This window comes from Somniosus microcephalus, chromosome 4, assembly GCF_052327205.1.
Source record: "Somniosus microcephalus isolate GS21.2 chromosome 4, FLI_Smic_1.0, whole genome shotgun sequence".
In the NCBI taxonomy this organism is placed as follows: Eukaryota; Metazoa; Chordata; class Chondrichthyes; order Squaliformes; family Somniosidae; genus Somniosus; species Somniosus microcephalus.
The window spans coordinates 242,497,031-242,516,283 of NC_140990.1; the positions used below are offsets into that span (position 1 = coordinate 242,497,031).

At 44.1% G+C, this 19,253-nt stretch overlaps 2 protein-coding genes across 3 annotated transcripts in view; one reads left to right on the forward strand and one right to left on the reverse strand.

Moving 5' to 3' along the window:
• The window catches only part of rbm45 (RNA binding motif protein 45), a 41,390-nt gene extending 32,383 nt beyond the window's left edge, over window positions 1–9,007 (reverse strand). For both annotated transcript variants that reach the window (XM_085986083.1, XM_085986084.1), the window contains exon 1: window positions 8,612–9,007. In XM_085986083.1, the coding sequence (XP_085842209.1) occupies window positions 8,612–8,890 (279 nt within the window). In that variant the 5' untranslated portion in view covers window positions 8,891–9,007. The remainder of the gene's footprint in view (window positions 1–8,611) is intronic.
• Window positions 9,008–9,028: 21 nt separating this feature from the next.
• Window positions 9,029–19,253, forward strand: part of LOC147120311 (cytochrome c-like) — a 38,486-nt gene continuing 28,261 nt past the window's right edge. Inside the window, exon 1 of the mRNA XM_085986087.1 lies at window positions 9,029–9,307. The gene's annotated coding sequence lies outside the window, so the exon portion shown is untranslated. The remainder of the gene's footprint in view (window positions 9,308–19,253) is intronic.

The window sequence follows — 19,253 nt, forward strand, 5'->3', positions numbered from 1 at the left end:
GGGGGGGGGGGGGGGGGGGGGGCGGTTGGTAGAGGACCTTTGTCTTACGGATTAACAACAGAAAACACTGGAAAAACTCAGCAGGTCAGGCAGCATCCATGGAGAGAGAAACAGAGCTAACGTTTCAGGTCGAAGACCTTTCGTCAGAACTGGAAAAAAAGCAGGAAATGGAAAGCAAGTTTAGGGGCTGGGAAAAGGGGGAGGGGATGAAAAAACAAAAGGGAAGGTCAGTGATAGGATAGAAAGCAGGAGAGATTAAGAGACATTAAGAGATATCCAAGGCAAGAGGTGGTGGTAATGGGACAAGTTAAGGAACAAAGGATGTCTCTAGATGAAGTGTGAATTGCGCTGGCAGAATGAAGGACAGCTGCCATGTGGGAGGGAAGAAAAAAGGGCTAAACAAAAAGTGCGGATAAAAAAAGAAAATATATGATAGGGGCCGAGGTTACGAGCTGAAATTGTTGAATTCTATGTTGAGTCCAGAGGGCTGTGGAGTGCCTAATCGGAAGATGAGGTGCTGTTCCTCAAGCTTACGCTGAGCTTCCGTGGAACAATGCAAGAGGCCGAGGACGGTGAACTAAAGTGACAGGCCACCGGGAGCTCGGGGTCCCCCTTACGAACTGAATGGAGGTGTTCCGCAAAGCGGTCACCCAATCTGCGTTTGGTCTCCCCAATGCAGAGGAGACTTACGGATGTTTAGTGTAAGGCCCATGCTCTCGTACGCTTTGGTGAAGGTGTTGACGATGATTTGGAGTTCAACCTCCAAGTGTGCACAGACGCAAGCGCCGTCTGCGTACTGTAATTAGACGACAGAAGATGGGACGACCATGGCTCTGGACTGAAGGAGACGGAGGTTGAACAGTTTCCTGTTTGTTCTGTAAATTAGCTCCACTCCAGTGGGGAGCTTACCGAGGGTAGATGGAGCATTGCAGCAAGGAAGATCGAGAAGAGCGTTGGTGCGATGACACAGCCTTGCATGACCCCAGTCCGTACGTGAATTGGGTCTGTGGTGGAACCGTTGGTCAGGATCACGGCTTGCATGTCGTCATGAAGCAGGTGGTGGATGGTGACAAACTTTTGAGGGCAGCCGAATTTGAGGGGGGACATTCCATAATCTCTCACGGTTGTCAGTGTCGAAGGCCTTTGTGAGGTCAAAGGCGGCCATGTACAGTAGTTGGTGCTGTTCCCTGCATTTCTCTTGTAATTGACGCGCGGTGAAGACATGATACACAGTGGATGGCTGCACACAATCACTTGGAGTAGGTCCAGTTGCACAAAATGTAAGCTGGTCTATGTCAACAGCTAATGTTAGCCTCATTTGCTCACAATTGTGACCAGTTGTTTACATAGAAACATAGAAGATAGGAGCAGGAGTAGGCCATTCGGCCCCTCGAGCCTACTCCGCCATTCAATGAGATCATGGCTGATCATCTCTCTACCACCTTTTTTGAATAGTGGGGTAACATTAGCTACCCTCCAATCCATGGGAACTGTTCCAGAGTCGACAGAATTTTGGAAGATGACCAGCAATGCATCTACTATTTCTAGGGCCACTTCCTTAAGTACCCTAGGATGTAGATTATCAGGCCCTGGGGATTTATCGGCCTATAATCCCGTCAATTTCCCTAACAACATTGATTTCATTCAGTTACTCTCTCTCATTAGACCCTATGATCCCCGACATCTCTGGGAGGTTATTTGTGTCCTCCTTTGTGAAGACAGAACCAAAGTATGTATTTAATTGGTCTGCCATTTCTTTGTTCCCCATTATAAATTCCCCTGATTCTGACTGCAAGGGACCTACGCTTGACTTCACCAATCTTTTTCTCTTCACATATCTATAGAAGCTTTTACAGTCAGTTTTTATGTTTCCTGCAAGCTTACTCTCATACGCTACTGTCCCCCTCTTAATTAATCCCTTTGTCCTCCTTTGCTGAATCCTAAACTGCTCCCAAACTCAGGTTTACTGCTTTTTCTGGCCAATTTATATGTCCTTTCCTTGGATCTTATGCTATCCCTAATTTCCCTCGTTAGCCACGGTTGAGTCACCTTTTTTGTTTTATTTTTATGCCAAAAAAGGGCTGAACAAATTCTGTAGTTCATCCATGCGATCTTTAAATGTTTGCCATTGCCTATCCACCGTCAACCCTTTAAGTAACGTTCCCCAATCAATCCTACCCAACTCGCGCCTCATACCATCGTAGTTTCCTTTATTTAAATTCAGGACCCTAGTCTCCGAGTCAACTACTTCACTCTCCATCTTAATGAAGACGTCTATCATATTATGATCGCTCCATCCCAAGGGGCCTCGCACAACAAGATTGCTAATTATTCCTTTCTCATTACATAATACCCAGTCTAAGATGGCCTGATCTCTAGTTGGTTCCTCGACATATTGGTTCAGGAAACCATCCCGTATACACTCCAGGAATTCCTCCTCCACAGTATTGTTACTAATTTGGTTAGCCCAATTTATATGTAGATTAAAGTCGCCCATGATAACTGCTGTGCCCTTATTGCACGCGTCTCTAATTTCCCATTTAATGCCATCCCCAACCTTCGCATTACTGTTTGGGGGTCTGTATACAACTCCCACTAATGTTTTCTGCCCCATGGTATTTCTCAGTTCTACCCATACAGATTCCACCTCATCAGAGCTAATATCCTTCCTTACAATTGTGTTAACCTCCTCTTTAACCACCAATGCTACTCCACCTCCTTTTCCTTTTTGCCTGTCTTTCCTGAATATTGAATACCCCTGGATGTTGAGTTCCCAGCTTTGGTCACCCTGCAGCCATGTTTCCGTAATCCCAATCATATCATATCCGTTTACATCTATTTGCGCAGCTAATTCAGCCACCTTATTACGAATGCTCCTCGCATGAAGACACAAAGCCGTCAGGCTTGTTTTTTTAACACTTAAGACTTTTTAGAATTATTTACTGTGGCCATGTTTGATTTAAACCGTTGATTTCTCTGACTGCCACTTTTGCTTTTCCCCTTCCTGTCTTTTGCTTCTATCCTCGTTTCCCTTTCCTCTGTCTCCCTGCACAGGTTCCCAACCTCCTGCCATTTTACTTTAAACCCTCCCCCACAGCACTAGCAAACACTCCCCCTAGGACATCGGTCCCAGTCCTGCCCAGGTGCAAACCATCCAGTTGGTACTGGTCCCACCTCCCCCAGAACCGGTTCCAATGTCCCAGGAATTTGAATCCCTCCCCCTTGCACCATTCCTCTAGCCACGTATTCATCTGAAATATCCTTCTATTTCTACTCTGACTAGCACGTGGCACTGGTAGCAATCCTAAGATTACTACCTTTGAGGTCCTATTTTTTAAATTTACCTCCTAGCTCTCTATATTCAACTTTTAGGACCTCATCTCGGTTTAGTGTGAATGTTTAGCGTTTCATTCTGCTAATGTATCATGGTCACCTGACTCTTTATATTTCATTGCCTTTGGGAATCAGAGAATTTTCAGTTTGTCCACAAATTGGTCAGTGTTTTTTATATTTGGGGTTGTGCCTCATCCAGGAGTGAGAAACAGTACATGTAGTTAATGACTGGTGCATATTGTTACATTGACTGACGAGAGAACTGGACAGTGATGGGACAGAGAATTCTTTCTTTCCCTTGGCTGAAATCATACAATTGAGCTGTAATATGTGAATGCGTGTCAAAGCTGAATGCCTGGCTTCATGAGCGCAGTCACAATTAAAAGGAGCAATCTACCACCGCAGTGCATATAAGCACTCAAACATTTTTCGTCTTCTCTTAAGCAAAATGTTATGTGCACAATACATCAAGTGATTGTGCAGCTGTGTCCGAGATGCCGAACATTGTATGGTTGGGTTTTGTCGTTGGGAATATTGGGAGTCCTGCAGTAACACCTGTTATGTGCAGTGCCACAGAATCTGACTGCTTCTCTGCCATCTTACAGGGTTCTTGTATCAAACACAAGTCTAAAATCTATCCTGTGTTTGATTTGTGAATCCTGTACCAAGACAATGTTCAAAATTCATTCTACACTGGTTGTTTGTCTCGGGAGTCCTGCATCAATAAAATCCATGAAATTCTTTCCATGTTGTGTGTTTCTTTCAGGTATACTGCATCAGTAAAATCCATGTAATTCAACCTATGCTGCTTGGTTATTTTGTGAATCCTGCATCGATACAGCCTTTGAATTTCATCCTACTTCACCTTTCAGTTTGTCACTGGCGTGAAGAACAAGTCTGCAGATTGGTGACATGGCATGTTTAGCTGAAGCCCCACAATGCACCATAACACGAGGTAAGGCACATGAAAATCCTGTATCCCTTTTCTTTCAGGCCTCCCTTTAAAAGTGTTGCTCTCAAAATATGGGGTTTCTCGGGCATCAAAAATTTTGGGACTTGCCAGGTGGAAAACACACCCACTCTTAGCATCCCTGAAAACATCAGTCGACGGCACCGCTCTCTTCTCTTTATTTGTTACTTTACCCATAGCTACTATCACATGCCTGTCCTCTACCTGCTCTGTGGTCAGATTGCTGCACACACTGGCAGTCTCTTGTTATCAACAAACAGAATAGGGTGTGCGGGAGGGAGGTTAGAATCTGTACTGAAAACACATGTCCAGAGTCAAGGGGGAGGAGATGCAAGAGCACTGAGAAGCAACAGCTGCAGCACTCCACATGAGACGCCAGTGCCCATGTATAGGGGCTACATCTTTGATGGGGCCCATGAGTCAACTGCTGGGTTTGCCTGGTGTGGAGGGATTTCAGAGTAGAAAATAGAATTTGGGGATTCATGACATGTGGTAAGTGTAGTATGCTTAGGAGGAAAAAGGTGACTTTGGACTAATGATTCCCAATGGAACTTTCCTCATGTCATTTCTGGGTCTGCTGTAGACTAATTGATAAAGATTGACTGTTATAATTAGGCAACAATTCCATTGTCATTTTATCATGCAACTACCAAGATGGTAGAAGGTGAACTAGATGGAACTTGTTTTTCATCTAGCAGTTCCTATGTTCCAGAATCAATGTGAGGTGGTAGGCTGCTCAATGTGAAGCCTTCACTCCCCCAGCAGACAATGGCTGCCACAAATTGGTGCCATGTTCCTATTTTGTAACCAAAGGTATTAAGGGAGATGGGCCAAAGGCAGGTATATGGAGTTAGGGCACAGATCAGCCATGATCTCACTGAATGGCAGAACAGGCTTGAGGGGCTCAATAGCCTACTCCTGTTCCTATGTTCATGTACTCCTATAGCGAGTGAGGCCCAGTGAGAGACTGGCTAGTGCTCGCAGCAACCTCATTCAGCTGCTTTTCCACTTGGTCAGTCATTAACCAGGGAAGCAGCTGCTCCTCCACATGCTCACTGAATCAGTTTTGTGCCTCCACACAGTTCACTTTTGGTATCTCAGTGCCTGACACTTAAGCAAGGACCAAAATTCTGGTTGTGAAAGGACAGGCAGCATTTGTAAAAGCACAAAACCCAGCTGGCAGAGTAGCTCTAGGGATGAAGAGGTGGCACTGTACAGTGTGTGTTGCCTGTAATTCACCAAGTGCTATCACCTGTACGGCAAAAATATATTACGCATAGTCTGCAGCTGTGAAGTAAAAGGCAATGTTGGTGACTGTTGGCCCCATGGCAGTCTACTATGTTAAGGCTTACTGAACAATTGTGCCTGGTGTGCACAAGATGGCGGGTCGATGTTCTATCTACTTTGCAATATATTTGAGATCTGCCTTGCATATTCTCTCAACGCAGGGGCATGCCCATCCTGACCAGTGATAGATGGAGCAAAGCTGACACACTTCAGCATTAATCTCACTCCTCAAAGAAGATAAATAAGAAATCATGCCACCTTTTTCCAGAAAGCAGACTAGATCGTAGTGTTAGCATCACAAGTTACCACCTCTAATATTAGCACTGTGCGTTGTCTGAACTGAGGGGTTATGTCTGCACTGGCACTTACATTGACAACTACCCCTACACTGTCAAGCAGTGCTTAAAGACAGCACTGCCTGCCTCCAGCCTGACTACTACTAACTGGATAAAATGTACACATTTCAGACAGAATGTTGGATGACTTCCATTTGTTTACGTTGACTGTTTACCTGTACATTAGCGGACACAGAGATGTCCACAAGCAAATCCATTAAATTTTTAATGGCGCTGTTGGGAGAAGGTGGGCCCGGGGGGGGGGGGGGGGGGGGGGGGGGGGTGGGAACGCCAAAAAAGATAATTCCATGTATGGCAGCACTGGTTTGCAACTTACCAATGCATCACTAAGCACAATTTGTTGTTTTAGCAATTAGTTACTGGATGTGTCTCAGCCTGTGATATAAAGAAAATGTAAACATTATAACACAACGACAAAACACAGGTGATTAGCTGCAGCTTTCAAAATGCAGCTCAAGACAGTCGCTGTGTCAGTTACCATTTAAAATGTTTACATTTTCTGTCAACATAACAGGTGATAATCAGGTGAGATCAGAGGCTTTTTGCTTCAATATTCAACTATTGTTTTGGGGAAAAAATTATAAAAAATAAGACATTCTCTGAGCTTAATGCATTTTCTGAAATTTATAAAACAGAAAAAAAACTAATAGGTGCGTAAATAGTAGTCCCACCACCACACACCCTTTGTTTAAAAAAGCCGTTTAAAAACCTCAATACAAATTTTACCCAAATAAAGATTTTGAAATGAGTCCTCTAGCTTTTCTTCAAAACTTTAAAAGCTGAGCAGAAACTGCAGTAAGTTAAGAAAAATATTCCATCTGTACAGCTTATTGAACAGTACTACTCAGCACCTTATTGAATATTTGAAAGTCTATTTACAGAACACCCACTGCATTTCCTTTATCAAATACACTTACTTCCTCAGACTCTTACATTTATAAAGTCACAACCTATCTATTACAAATCCAGATAATTGGGGAGACCAAACGCAGATTGGGTGACCGCTTTGCGGAACACCTCCGTTCAGTCCGTAAGGGTGACCCCGAGCTTCCGGTCGCCTGTCATTTCAATTCACCGCTCCATTCCCACTCGGACCTCACCGTCCTTGGCCTCTTGTACTGTTCCACGGAAGCTCAACGTAAACTCGAGGAACAGCACCTCATCTTCCGATTAGGCAGTCTGCAGCCTTCCGGTCTCAATATCGAGTTCAACAATTTCAGATCATAACCTCGTCCCCTATTTCATTTTCACATATTTTTCCACTCCTTTCCTTTCCCCCCCCCCTTTCCTTTTGTTTCTCTCTCACACCTGGCAGCTATCTTTTGCCCTGCCAGTACACTTTACACCTAATCACAGCCTATTACCATCTCGTCTAGCTTCTAATCTCTTTTACTTCTTTTGGTTCTTTAATTCTTTTGTCCGATCGCAGCCCTGCCTTCGATCTAGTTCCTTTTCTCTCCAGTTTTGAAGAAGGGTCAAACCCGAAACGTCAACTCAAATTTCTCTCCACGGATGTTGCCTGACTTGCTGAGTTTTTCCAGCATTTTCTGTTGTTATTACAAATCCATACTGGCTGTCCTGTATTATGGCCACCAAAAACATGTCCACTACCACATTACCCTGACAATTACCTGGTTTATCGTTCTCCCTTTTTGGACAGTGGGGTTATATTAGGAACCTTCTTGTCCTCTTGGACAATTTCCATATCCAAGAACGTTTGAAAGATCGTGATCAAAGTCTCTTGCTATTTCTGCCTATTTACTTTAGTTGGGGTTCTTTCAGTGCTACTTCCTTATCTAGTTACCATTTCTTCTTCACAAAAATATTTTGTTTGTTTTTCATTTCTAATGAGCACTACACTTACTTAAACTTTTTTTTATTTTTATGTGTACATAAAATCCTATATACATTACCTATAAGTCTACCTTTTATATCCCCTTTAACCTTTCTAATCTGTTTTGCTCCTTTTTTTCTATATTCAGCTTGATTTTCTTTTGCATTATTATTCTTAAATTTGAAATATGCCTCGTTTTAAGTTTTATTTTCAATTCCTATTAATCAAAAGGAACTCCAGCTTTCGTTACAGCACCGTTACTGTTTATGGAATAGGTCTACTCTGTACCTTAACCATCTGCGGTTTAAATATTCTTGTTTGTTCACCATCTTATTTGCCAATTTATCTTTCCATTTATCTGGGCTACTTCTTTTCTTTTATTGAAAATTACTGAAATTTAACTACTCCCTTTCAACCTTTATTGGGAAAATAATTGGATTATACTACATTTTTGCTAAAACATTAGGGTTAACACTGGAGTCCAGCGCTTTCCTGACTCCACAAATAAGTGCGCAAACGTTATTTTAAAGCTCCAGCAGAGCCAATAACACTTTTAACCAATTTTCTTACGAGATTTTGGCTGCAAAATAAAATCAGGAGCTTTTACAAACAAGGCTCAGAAGACTGGTACTGTACCAGAATAATCGCTTTCATTAGCGACGAGATTACCTCGCTGCACGCCTGCCCGAGGGGGGAGGTGAGAAGAACGACCTTCCCACCTCGTTTACGAGGGCACAGGGCCGAGCGCCTTCGGAGCCTAAAACCGAACCCAGCTCCATTTTGAGGCTTTAACAAAGGGAGACGAGGGGTGCCCAAGCGGCGAGGTTGTACCTTGATGGGCTTGGTGTCCTCGGTGAGGGCCATGCCGTGCATGTCCTCCATCGCCTTACAGGCCTGCGACGATTTGCCGAACTTCACGTACGCGATGCCCTTATGGTCTTTGGACTGCTTGTCCCGCACGACCCAAATGTCCTGGATATCTCCGAAGAAGGAAAATTTCTCCCGGATCACCTCCTCCGATGTCGACTTGCTGATGACCAGAAAGAGCCGGCTATTGGGCGGATGATCGAGGTTCGCCATAGTACGCGAGCTACCGCTATCCTCCATCATTACAAACCTCACTCACTCACACTCACACACAACCTTAAGCCACTCCGCACTGCGCCGCTTTATCAGGCAAAAGCCGCACCAAAGGGCCCACTTCTGCAGCACAGCTCCGCGCCCCGCCTCCCGCCATTCACACCGCCCCCTGGCGCCCAGTGCACCAAACTCCACCGCAACAACCGTTTGCATTGTGGCGTCAATAACGGGCCCTTTCTGACCGTTGCCGTTCAAATCATAGAAATTTATGGTACAGAAGGAGGCCATTCGACCCATCGTCTCTGTGCCGGCCGAAAAAGAGCTATCCAGCCTCATCCCACTTTCCAGCTCTTGGTCCGCAGCCTTGCAGTTTACCACACTCCAAGTGCAAATCCAAGCACTTTTTAAATGTGATGAGCGTTTCTGCCTCGACCACCCTTTCAAGCAGTGAGTTCCAGACCCCCGCCATTATCTGGGTGAAAAAAGTTCTCAACTCCCCGCTAATCATTCTGTCAAATGTAAATTTAGGAATAGCAATCAGTTTGTTACAGCTCTTCCCTGGGTCAATGTCACTGAGTCAATGGAAGTCTTGTTTTCCAAGTTCAAAAGAAATCTGATGAGATTTTTTTTTGTTTCCTGTATATTTTGTTCTCCTTTCACTTGCACATACACATTTCCTATATAGACACAAGAACAGCACAACAGAACTATGGAAACATCTTACATGTTTCTGCACACTTATATTATTTTTTAAATGTATTGTACTAATTCGTTGCATGAAACTTTTCCATGCGATAAAGCACTTTGTGTATGTCTGTATATTGTATATTCTGTATAAATGTTCCTTGGGGCAGTGTACAAGTGCATAATGCTTTTCCTTACTCTCTCCCTCCACTTCTTTTCTTGCCTCTGAACCTATACATATTTTGTCTTTTAATTTCAATCATTTTTTCTCCCCTTATTATTCTGTTTCAACTCCATCAGTAATCCCAACTGTCATAAATCATGAGACAAACTCTTAAAAATCATGAGATTTGGTAAGAAATCATGAGTTGCTATTTTTTTCAAACATAATATAAACCAATATAAATTGACAGTTTGTTTATTATAGTAATCTGGGATGTTATGATTAAGGTTATCCACCAGGTGGTGCTGTAGCCAGTGCTGCCACTAGTTAAGGTCAGGGGGTTGCTTCCTGTCAAGGTCAGCAAAGGTGGAATGCCAGGATGCAGGCCTGTTTTGTTTGCTACACAGTTGTTAATAAAGTACTCGTGCTAATTCTAAGATATCGCCTCTTCGAGTTCTTGTTCCACTACATGGATTTATCACATTTGGCAACGAGGTAAAAAGGACCCTGAATAAAGAAGAGAAATCTGCCGGGGATTTTAAACAACAAAATCACGAGCTAAAGTTAGCTACCAGTTGGAAGAGAGCATGGCTGCCACAGTAGGAACGGTCTCCGCTTTTGATATTCGAGCACAAACCTGGGAGGAATACTGTGAAGTGTTGGGTTATTTCTTTGAAGCAAATGAAATAAATGATGCCGGAAAAAGGAAAGCCATTCTGCTTATTTCAGTGGGAAGCCAGACCTACAGTTTGATGAGGAATCTGCTCAGTCCTGAAAAGCCTGGAGACAAATCATTTGTTGAATTAGTGGCCTTGGTCAAAGAACATTTCAACCCCAAGCCTAGTGAGATTTTACAGCGGTTCAAGTTTAATTCAAGGAACAGAAAAGAGGAAGAGAGTGTAATGGACTATGTCGCGGTGTTGCGTAAATTAGCACAAGATTGCAAGTATGGGAACAACCTGAAGGAAATGCTGAGAGATAGGCTAGTTTGCGGAATAATGGACGACCGAATGCAGCGTAGATTATTATCCGAGACTGGGCTTACTTATGATAAAGCATTGGAACTTGCTCAAGCCATAGAGACAGTGAACCAAAATGTAAAAGAAATACAGGGTTCAGACAGGGCTAATGCTAAGCAAGTTGCAGGTCAGGTTGTTGTGCACAAGTTAAACATACGTCAGAAACCACAACATGAGCATGGGAAGGCATGTTATAGATGCAAGGGCGATCACCTGGCGAGTGAATGCCGGTTTCTGGAGGAAAAGTGCCACAAGTGTGGGAAACAAGGACACATAAAACGAGCATGCAGGGCAAAATCACCTGTGGAGAAATCCAAACCAAAAGGGGGAGGAAAGCAAAACCAAGGAAGAGAAGTGAAAAAACAGGGAGCACACCACATCAGCGGGGAAGCTGAGGAAGAAGAGGACATGTTCATAATGTATAGCATGGTAGAGAACATTCCAAAAGTGGCTCCTATCACATTGCAACTGACAGTAAATGACTCTAAGGTGAACTTTGAAGTCGATACAGGGTGCGGTGTAACCATAATGAACAAGGCAGAGTACTCAAAATTGTGGAACCGTGCAAAAGTTTCAGAGTTAAAGTCTTGCTCTCTGCATCTTAAAACATATACAGGTGAACGAGTAGCGACATTAGGTGCAGCTAATGTGACTGTGCAGCACAGGGACACAGTGGAACAGCTACCTGTAGTTATAGTATCGGGTACCGGACCAAACCTGTTAGGTCGGGGCTGGATAAAAGAACTTAAATTAGACTGGGGAGCAGTAAATCAAATAGATGAGGGCAAACAGTTGACTTTGCAAGAAGTGTTGAGTGAACATGAGAATGTGTTCAAGGAGGAACTTGGCACATTTAATGGCCCCCCAGCTAAGATTTATGTAGACAAGGAGGCACCGCCAAGGTTCTTTAAACAACGACCTGTGCCTTATGCCATGAAGCCAAAGGTAGAGGCTGAGCTTGACCGTCTATTGAGAGGGAACATACTGGAGCCAGTGAAATGTTCGGAATGGGCAGCTCCCATAGTACCTGTTTTGAAACCGGACAATTCGGTAAGACTCTATGGAGATTATAAATTGACAGTCAATCGGGTGTCCAAAATAGAGCAGTATCCTATTCCTAAAACAGAGGATCTCTTTGCAAACCTGGCTGGAGGAAAGAAATTCACAAAGTTGGATATGAGTCATGCATACTTGCAGATTACACTGGATGACGAATCAAAGAAGTATGTCACCATAAATACACACAAGGGCTTGTTTACATATAACCGCTTACCGTTTGGTGTCTCATCTAGTCCAGCTATCTTCCAGAGGACAATCGAAGGTGTACTGCAAGGGATTCCACATGTTTCCATCTATCTGGATGACATTCTGGTGACGGGAAGAACCGACCAGGAGCATCTGAGCACTCTGAGAGAGGTACTACAGAGATTGGAGAGGGCAGGGTTACGACTCAAGAGGAGTAAGTGCACTTTCCTGGGGAATGAGGCAGTGTTCCTGGGACACAGAGTGGACGCCACCGGGCTCCATCCACTCAAGGAGAAGGTACAAGCACTGCAGGACGCCCCTGCTCCTACCAATGTGGCTGAGTTAAAAGCTTACCTGGGATTGATGAACTATTATAACAGGTTTTTACCAAACTTGTCAACAGTGTTAGCACTGCTTCACAAACTACTGCGCAAGGAGACACAGTGGCAGTGGGGAGAGGAGCAGGGGGTTTCATTTGAACAGTCCAAGAAATTGATGCTGTCGTCGGATGTGCTGGTTCACTACAATGAAGAGAAAGACATCATTCTCTCTTGTGACGCTTCACCTTACAGGGTGGGGGCAGTTCTTTCACACCGCATGGAAGATGGAACTGAAAGACCAATAGGGTTTATGTCCCGAACTCTAACACCAGCGGAAAAAAACTATTCTCAGTTAGACAAAGAGGGGTTAGCAGTAATGTTTGGGTTACAGAGGTTCCACAAGTACATATATGGCAGGAAGTTCACCATATGCACTGATCATAAACCTCTTATCTCTCTTTTCAATGAAATGAAAGCAGTTCCACAGATGGTGTCACCCCGGATTCAGAGGTGGGCCGTGACGTTGAGGGCATATGAGTATGTCATCGTCTACAAGGCGGGCAAGTACCATGGGAACGCAGATGCCTTGAGCCGTCTTCCACTACCAGGCACGCCTATCCGTGCAGCTCCAGAGGACAGAGTTTTGATGTTGGAGGACACTGACACGGCACTTGTGACTGCAGAGCAAGTAAGAACATGGACAGGTAAAGATCCAGTACTGTCTAGAGTTCGAGAATATGTAGAAGAAACATAGAAGATAGGAGCAGGAGTAGGCCATTCGGCCCCTCGAGCCTGCTCCGCCATTCGATGAGATCATGGCTGATCATCCAAACTCAGTACCCCGTACCTGCCTTCTCCCGATATCCCTTGATACCTTTAGCTCTAAGAAATATATCTAACTCCTTCTTGAATATATTTAAAGACTTGGCCTCAACCGCCTTCTGTGGTAGAGAATTCCACAGGTTCACCACTCTCTGGGTGAAGAAATTCTTCCTCATCTCTGTCCTAAATGGCTTACCCCTTATCCTTAGACTATGACCCCTGGTTCTGGACTCTCCGACCATCGGGAACATTCTACCTGCATCTAGTTTGTCCAGACCTGTCAAAATTTTAAAAGTTTCGATGAGATCCCCTCTCATTCTTCTAAACTCCAGCGAGTATAAGCCCAATCAACCCAATCTCTCCTCATACGTCATTCTTGCCATCCCAGGGATCAGCCTTGTGAATCTTTGCTGAACTCCTTCCATGGCAAGAACATCCTTCCTCAGATAAGGTGACCAAAACTGCACACAGTACTCAAGGTGTGGTCTCACCAAGGCCCTGTACAACTGCAGCAAGACATCCTTGCTCCTGTACTCAAACCCTTTTGCTATGAAGGCCAGCATACCATTTGCCTTCTTCACCGCCTGCTGCACCTGCATGCTTACCTTCAGCGACTGGTGCACAAGGACACCCCGGTCTCATTGCACTTTCCCTTCTCCCAATCTATTGCCATTCAGATAATAGTCTGCCTTTCTGTTTTTGACACCAAAGTGGATAACCTCGCATTTATCCACGTTATATTGCATCTGCCACGCTTCTGCCCAATCACCCAACCTGTCCAAATCATCCTGGAGTTTCTCTGTATCCTCCTCGCAGCACACACGCCCACCCAGCTTTGTGTCGTCTTGGTGAGGGGATGGCCACAGCATCCGGAAGGGGCTGACTTCACACCCTACAGTGTCAGGAAAACAGAGCTGAGTGTGCAGGATGGTTGTGTGTTGTGGGGAGCATGAGTGATTATTCCACAGCCAGCACGACAGTCTATCCTAGGGCAACTACATCAGTGTCATCATGGGGTCTTGCGTATGAAAGCCTTGGCTAGAAGTTACTTGTGGTGGCCAAAGCTAGATGAGGAGATAGAAAATCTCGTCAAGACATGCAGCACTTGTCAGGCACACAGGAAGGCACCAGCAGCGGCTCCTCTCCACCCCTGGGAGTGGCCGGATAAACCATGGAGAAGATTGCACTTAGATTATGCGGGTCCATTCATGGGGAAGATGTTCCTCATAATCATTGATGCATATTCCAAATGGATGGATGTTTATCCTGTTAATTCTGCTTCCTCCACTACTACTATAGACTGCCTGCGTCGGAGCTTCAGTAATCAAGGACTACCAGAGATCGTGGTAAGTGACAATGCCACTTGTTTTGTGAGTACAGAGACAAAAGAGTTCATGAGAAAAAATGGCAATGTGCAGGTGACCTTGGCTCCATATCATCCGTCCTCAAATGGACTTGCGGAGAGAGCCGTACAAACATTTAAAGAGATGATGAAAAAAAGTGCAGGAGGGAGTTTAGCAGCCAAAGTGTCACGGGTTCTGTTCAGCTACAGAATAACACCTCAATCCACCACAGGACTCTCTCCTGCTGAGATGTTATTAGGTTGTAGACTACGCTCCACTCTTGACCTTGTCCACCCAGACCTAAAAAGGAAAATGGAAAACAGACAAAACAAACAAAAAGAGAACCATGACAAAAGAACAAAGAGCCGAAGTTTTGGAGAAGGAGATGCGGTCCTTACCAGGAATTTCAATTATGGACCAAAGTGGATTCCTGGCTTCTAGACTCAATGACAGGGCCAGTATCATACAAGGTCATGTTGGGAGATGGTAGGGTAGTACGCAGACATGTAGATCAGATACTTCACAGACACGGGGAAATTGAAATGAAGGTTCCAGATGCAATGGCTGAGGACAGGTTTGCCCCCAGTTATCCAAGTGCATCTGTGGTGCCACCACCATGGACAGAGACAATTCCACAGGAACCTATTCTTCAAGAGGAAACCATTGTTGCAGAGTCAGATACTCTGAGCACTGCTCAGGAGCAGCTGGTGACTTCACCACAAACAAGCAGGGACTTTACTGTTAGACATTCACAAAGGCCTCGCAAGCCACCAGAGAGATTGATACTGACCTGTTAGATTCGTCACGTATGGAACATAGTGAATGGAGACTTCTTATGTGACCCTTAGGAATGGTTGGTTGTTAAGAAATTCATACTGAAATCTTAAAGGGGGAGGAATATAGTAATCTGGGATGTTATGATTAAGGTTATCCACCAGGTGGTGCTGTAGCCAGTGCTGCCACTAGTTAAGGTCAGGAGGTTGCTTCCTGTCAAGGTCAGCAAAGGTGAAATGCCAGGATGCAGGCCTGTTTTGTTTGCTACACAGTTGTTAATAAAGTACTCGTGCTAATTCTAAGATAGCGCCTCTTCGAGTTCTTGTTCCACTACATGGATTTATCACATTTATAAACCTCATTAGTGGCTTTATTTAATCTCTAACAGGTCTCTGCTCTTTACAAAGCTATATTACTGTATTTGAAAATGCTTTACCAACAAATTAAAAAAAAATCCTACCTGTTATCACCACGTTGCTATGTTTGGGTACCCTATGAGTTTCGGGCGGGTGACTTTTCACTAACAGGTAAGCGTGAAATTATTGGTGATGTAAGCCCCCAAAGTGTGGACTGAGTGATATACAAAGTCGACAACACTGGCTTGTTTTAAGAAAGACAGACCCAATAATTGAAGTAAAAACGGTTTATTCAGGCCTGGGGAGCTATGGCTCTTGCGTCCCAACACAAGGCTCCAACTCCACCAAATCTCTTGAGGTTTACACAGTTATACACATATTCCGAGACCTCCTACTCCAGAGGTCCAATCGATTTAAAAGTCTATACATTAATCACTAACTAGGTGTGCCTAACTTCTACAAGGTAACCAATAACATAAGTTTCACTTTTCACTGTATGGGCCTGTGGCCCCTCTGATTTCTTGGAAATGAGTCATCAGGTCATGTGATTTCTGAGAAACGAGACCCTCTCTCTCTTGACCACTACTAAGTTTCGTTTTTCCAGAAAAGGGTTATGTCATTGTCTCTTTTTGTAAGTTCATCTCTCTAAACTGGCATGGTCATTTCTGCAATTAAACATACGAGTAATTGGTACATTTCATCTTTAAACATTTTGCTGCGCAATTGCGTTCTACTAAACGTGCCCTGTTACGCTCATTTTTAAATCTTACTTCAGTCCCTCCTTTTGACCTTTTGGACAATTGTTCCAAAACAGGTCAACATGTATGTCCACTGCCTGGTGTCTGCCAGAGCGTGCACTCCCTGGCCTTCTACCAGTCTAGGTTATACATGTATATATCCTATCAATTTGGAGGCCGACTTCCCCCCTCTGTGGTATGGTGGTCTTTCCTCTATGGTGGGCTTTCCTTTAGGGTGGTCTTTCCTTTATGCACTCCTTCTGGTGTAACCATTCCCGGGGCCCCTTAGACCCTGCACTAATGGTTGAGGCTTTTCTGCTCAAGCCGGTCCCTCATTCCCACGTGGGGTGTGTGACGTGCCAATTCGAGACTGTCATCACACACCAGTCCTCATTCACCACCCTCCTTCTGCCACCCTCCTTCTGCCACCTCCATCTTACGGTTGGCCGGCCCGGTCTTTAATTACCATGCCCAATGAATCCCATATAATTTCAGGGCTTCCCATCGCGTCTTACACCATTTGCCTTGGAGAGGCGGGGGAGTTGTCCATTCTTAACATCGCTACCTGCCCCTCCTCAGGCTCTGCTTCTTTCACCGCACCAATTTCAGCCTTACTCATTCTGGCACAAAGGCACTGGAGAAATAAAAATACACAATATATCAGAATAACAATCAAGAGGAATATCATTATGCCTTGTACCACCGAGGCGCCCACAGTCCCCGACCATCCTGGTCCCAAATTATCAAAATATGAGGAAGTGGGTGAGTTTCCTCTAATGTTGTACTAATGTCTTTTTGTTGTTTTTTTAAGCCTTCTTCTATTTTATGATAGTACTTTAAAATTTCCTTCGTTTCCTGCCGTAACTTCTGCCAAGCTTCCTCTAACTTAGGAATTGCCTTGGGCTCTGGTATGACATAAGTTTCAACCCTTTTTAGTAAGTCCCATATTATCAAATGACCAGGTTTTCCTATCTGTGTAGGTATCTTTAGACCAAAACAACGGTTTGGTTGGGGAATGGTATAAGCCATATCTTGATATTCATATTTCTGTTCAATTGTGGTGACACAACAGGTCCCATTGTTCCTTGATGCTACCCAGGTCCAGTGTATCCCCTTGGGTGAACCTCGAGGGTGCAATTGGTAATTTTCGTAAATCTGTACTCGGATGTGTCTCCCTCGGTGGGGGGGTGTGTGCACACCCATGTCCTTCCCTTGTGGTGGCACCCGTCCACTGCCACCCCCCTTTAGGTTTCATTCTTCTGTTTATTATCTTCATCCCTTTCCCAAAGCACCTTGGTAGGGACATCATGATATTTAACCCACTTTCCCTTTGTACTTCTCCTATATTAATCACATCGTATAGGGGTTGTCCCCCTTCTGGGAATTGTGGGATGGCCAGTACAAAGCCAATCATCTTAGTCCATGGGGTCAGACAATCACCTGCCCGGTGTACTTGTCCCATTTTACATTCCTTACATAGGCTGTTATTTGTGTCAATCCAAGGTTCCAGATCCTTATTAGTAATCCAATCAGGGATCTGTCCATTATTTATTTGCCTCATGTTATGCTGAGCATTCGACAATAGCCATGAGCCCTACGTGGCACATATTAGTTCCTTATCGGTTTGGCGAGAAGCATTATTAAGTCTATCAATAATTGTATTGATTGTTTCTGCATGGGGGGCTACTATCTCTTCCACCCCCGACAATTGCATTATTGTTTGGTTTCCCTGCCAGTGTCAAGTGCTGGCTATTTCCAGTAGCTTGTTTTACTAACTTCTCTATTTTTGCTTGTAATTCTTCTACTCCTTCGTTTACTCCTTCTATGTCCAAGCTATTAACTGTTGCTAACCCGGCCGCATACCCTGCTCCGGTCGTTTCCAATACTCCCTGTTTCTTACATCTTTGTAAGATAGATTTTTTTTCTCCTGTGGATCCTCTAATTGTTTTACCCACAGGGAGTTCCAGGTTTGTTTTGTATCTCAAAGTACTCATATTAATGGCAAGCTTAGTAATTCTATGTGCTACACTAGAATACACCTCATCCTGTGTTCTCCTTATTACTAATCCCCCTCGATAATGGCAATACTTATATTTATCCCTAGAATCAAGGCGAGGACGCTCCATCTCATTCCGGACGTCCAATGTTCCTGTAATTACAAAAAGGGGCTGGTCGTCACCAGCCAGTTAGAATTATTCTGCTCTTATCCATTTTATCAGTTCAAAATGCTGTACATCTGGTTCATTTCTTGTTCTGTGGCTCTGTCCCCAGACATACCTGAAGATGCAAACTATGGCATATAATATTATCATCATACACAGCCCTATCATTGATATATGTAGTAACTCCCCTTCCCATTCTTTATATCTTCTAGTATACTCCTCACTCTGTCAAAAAGGGCACCATCTCTGGTTTACTCATTGTCTTTCTTATATATTTTTAACTGGGTCCAGTGTTTCCACCTTCCTTTACCCGTTCCAGACCCATCTACATGAGCACGTGTCATTATTCATTAATACTTCATAAGGTCCTGACCATCTGGGTGCTAGCCCTGGTTTGGCTGGTATTATTTCTGCTATCACTTTGCTATCTATTGCTAAGACCTCCTTCTGGTCGTCCCGTGTATCCTGTTCTCGATCCCGTATAATCTGTTGGTCTTTGGCCTCATGTCTCTAACTATCTGTCCAGATTTATCTTTGGGTAACAGGACAGCCTCCCCAGCAGTCTCCCGGCCGTTTGAGACGGTGCTGCAATTAGTTTATAAGATAACTTCCATTTATCAAATCCTAATTTTCCTTCTATCACTGTGGGGAAATATTAACTCAACATTAAGAAATTTACATTTAATAATGTCCAATATCTTTAAATTCTGTTCAGTAATACTGAAGTTGTTACTTGGTGAACTCAAACAGCTGTCAGTGGAAAGGGTT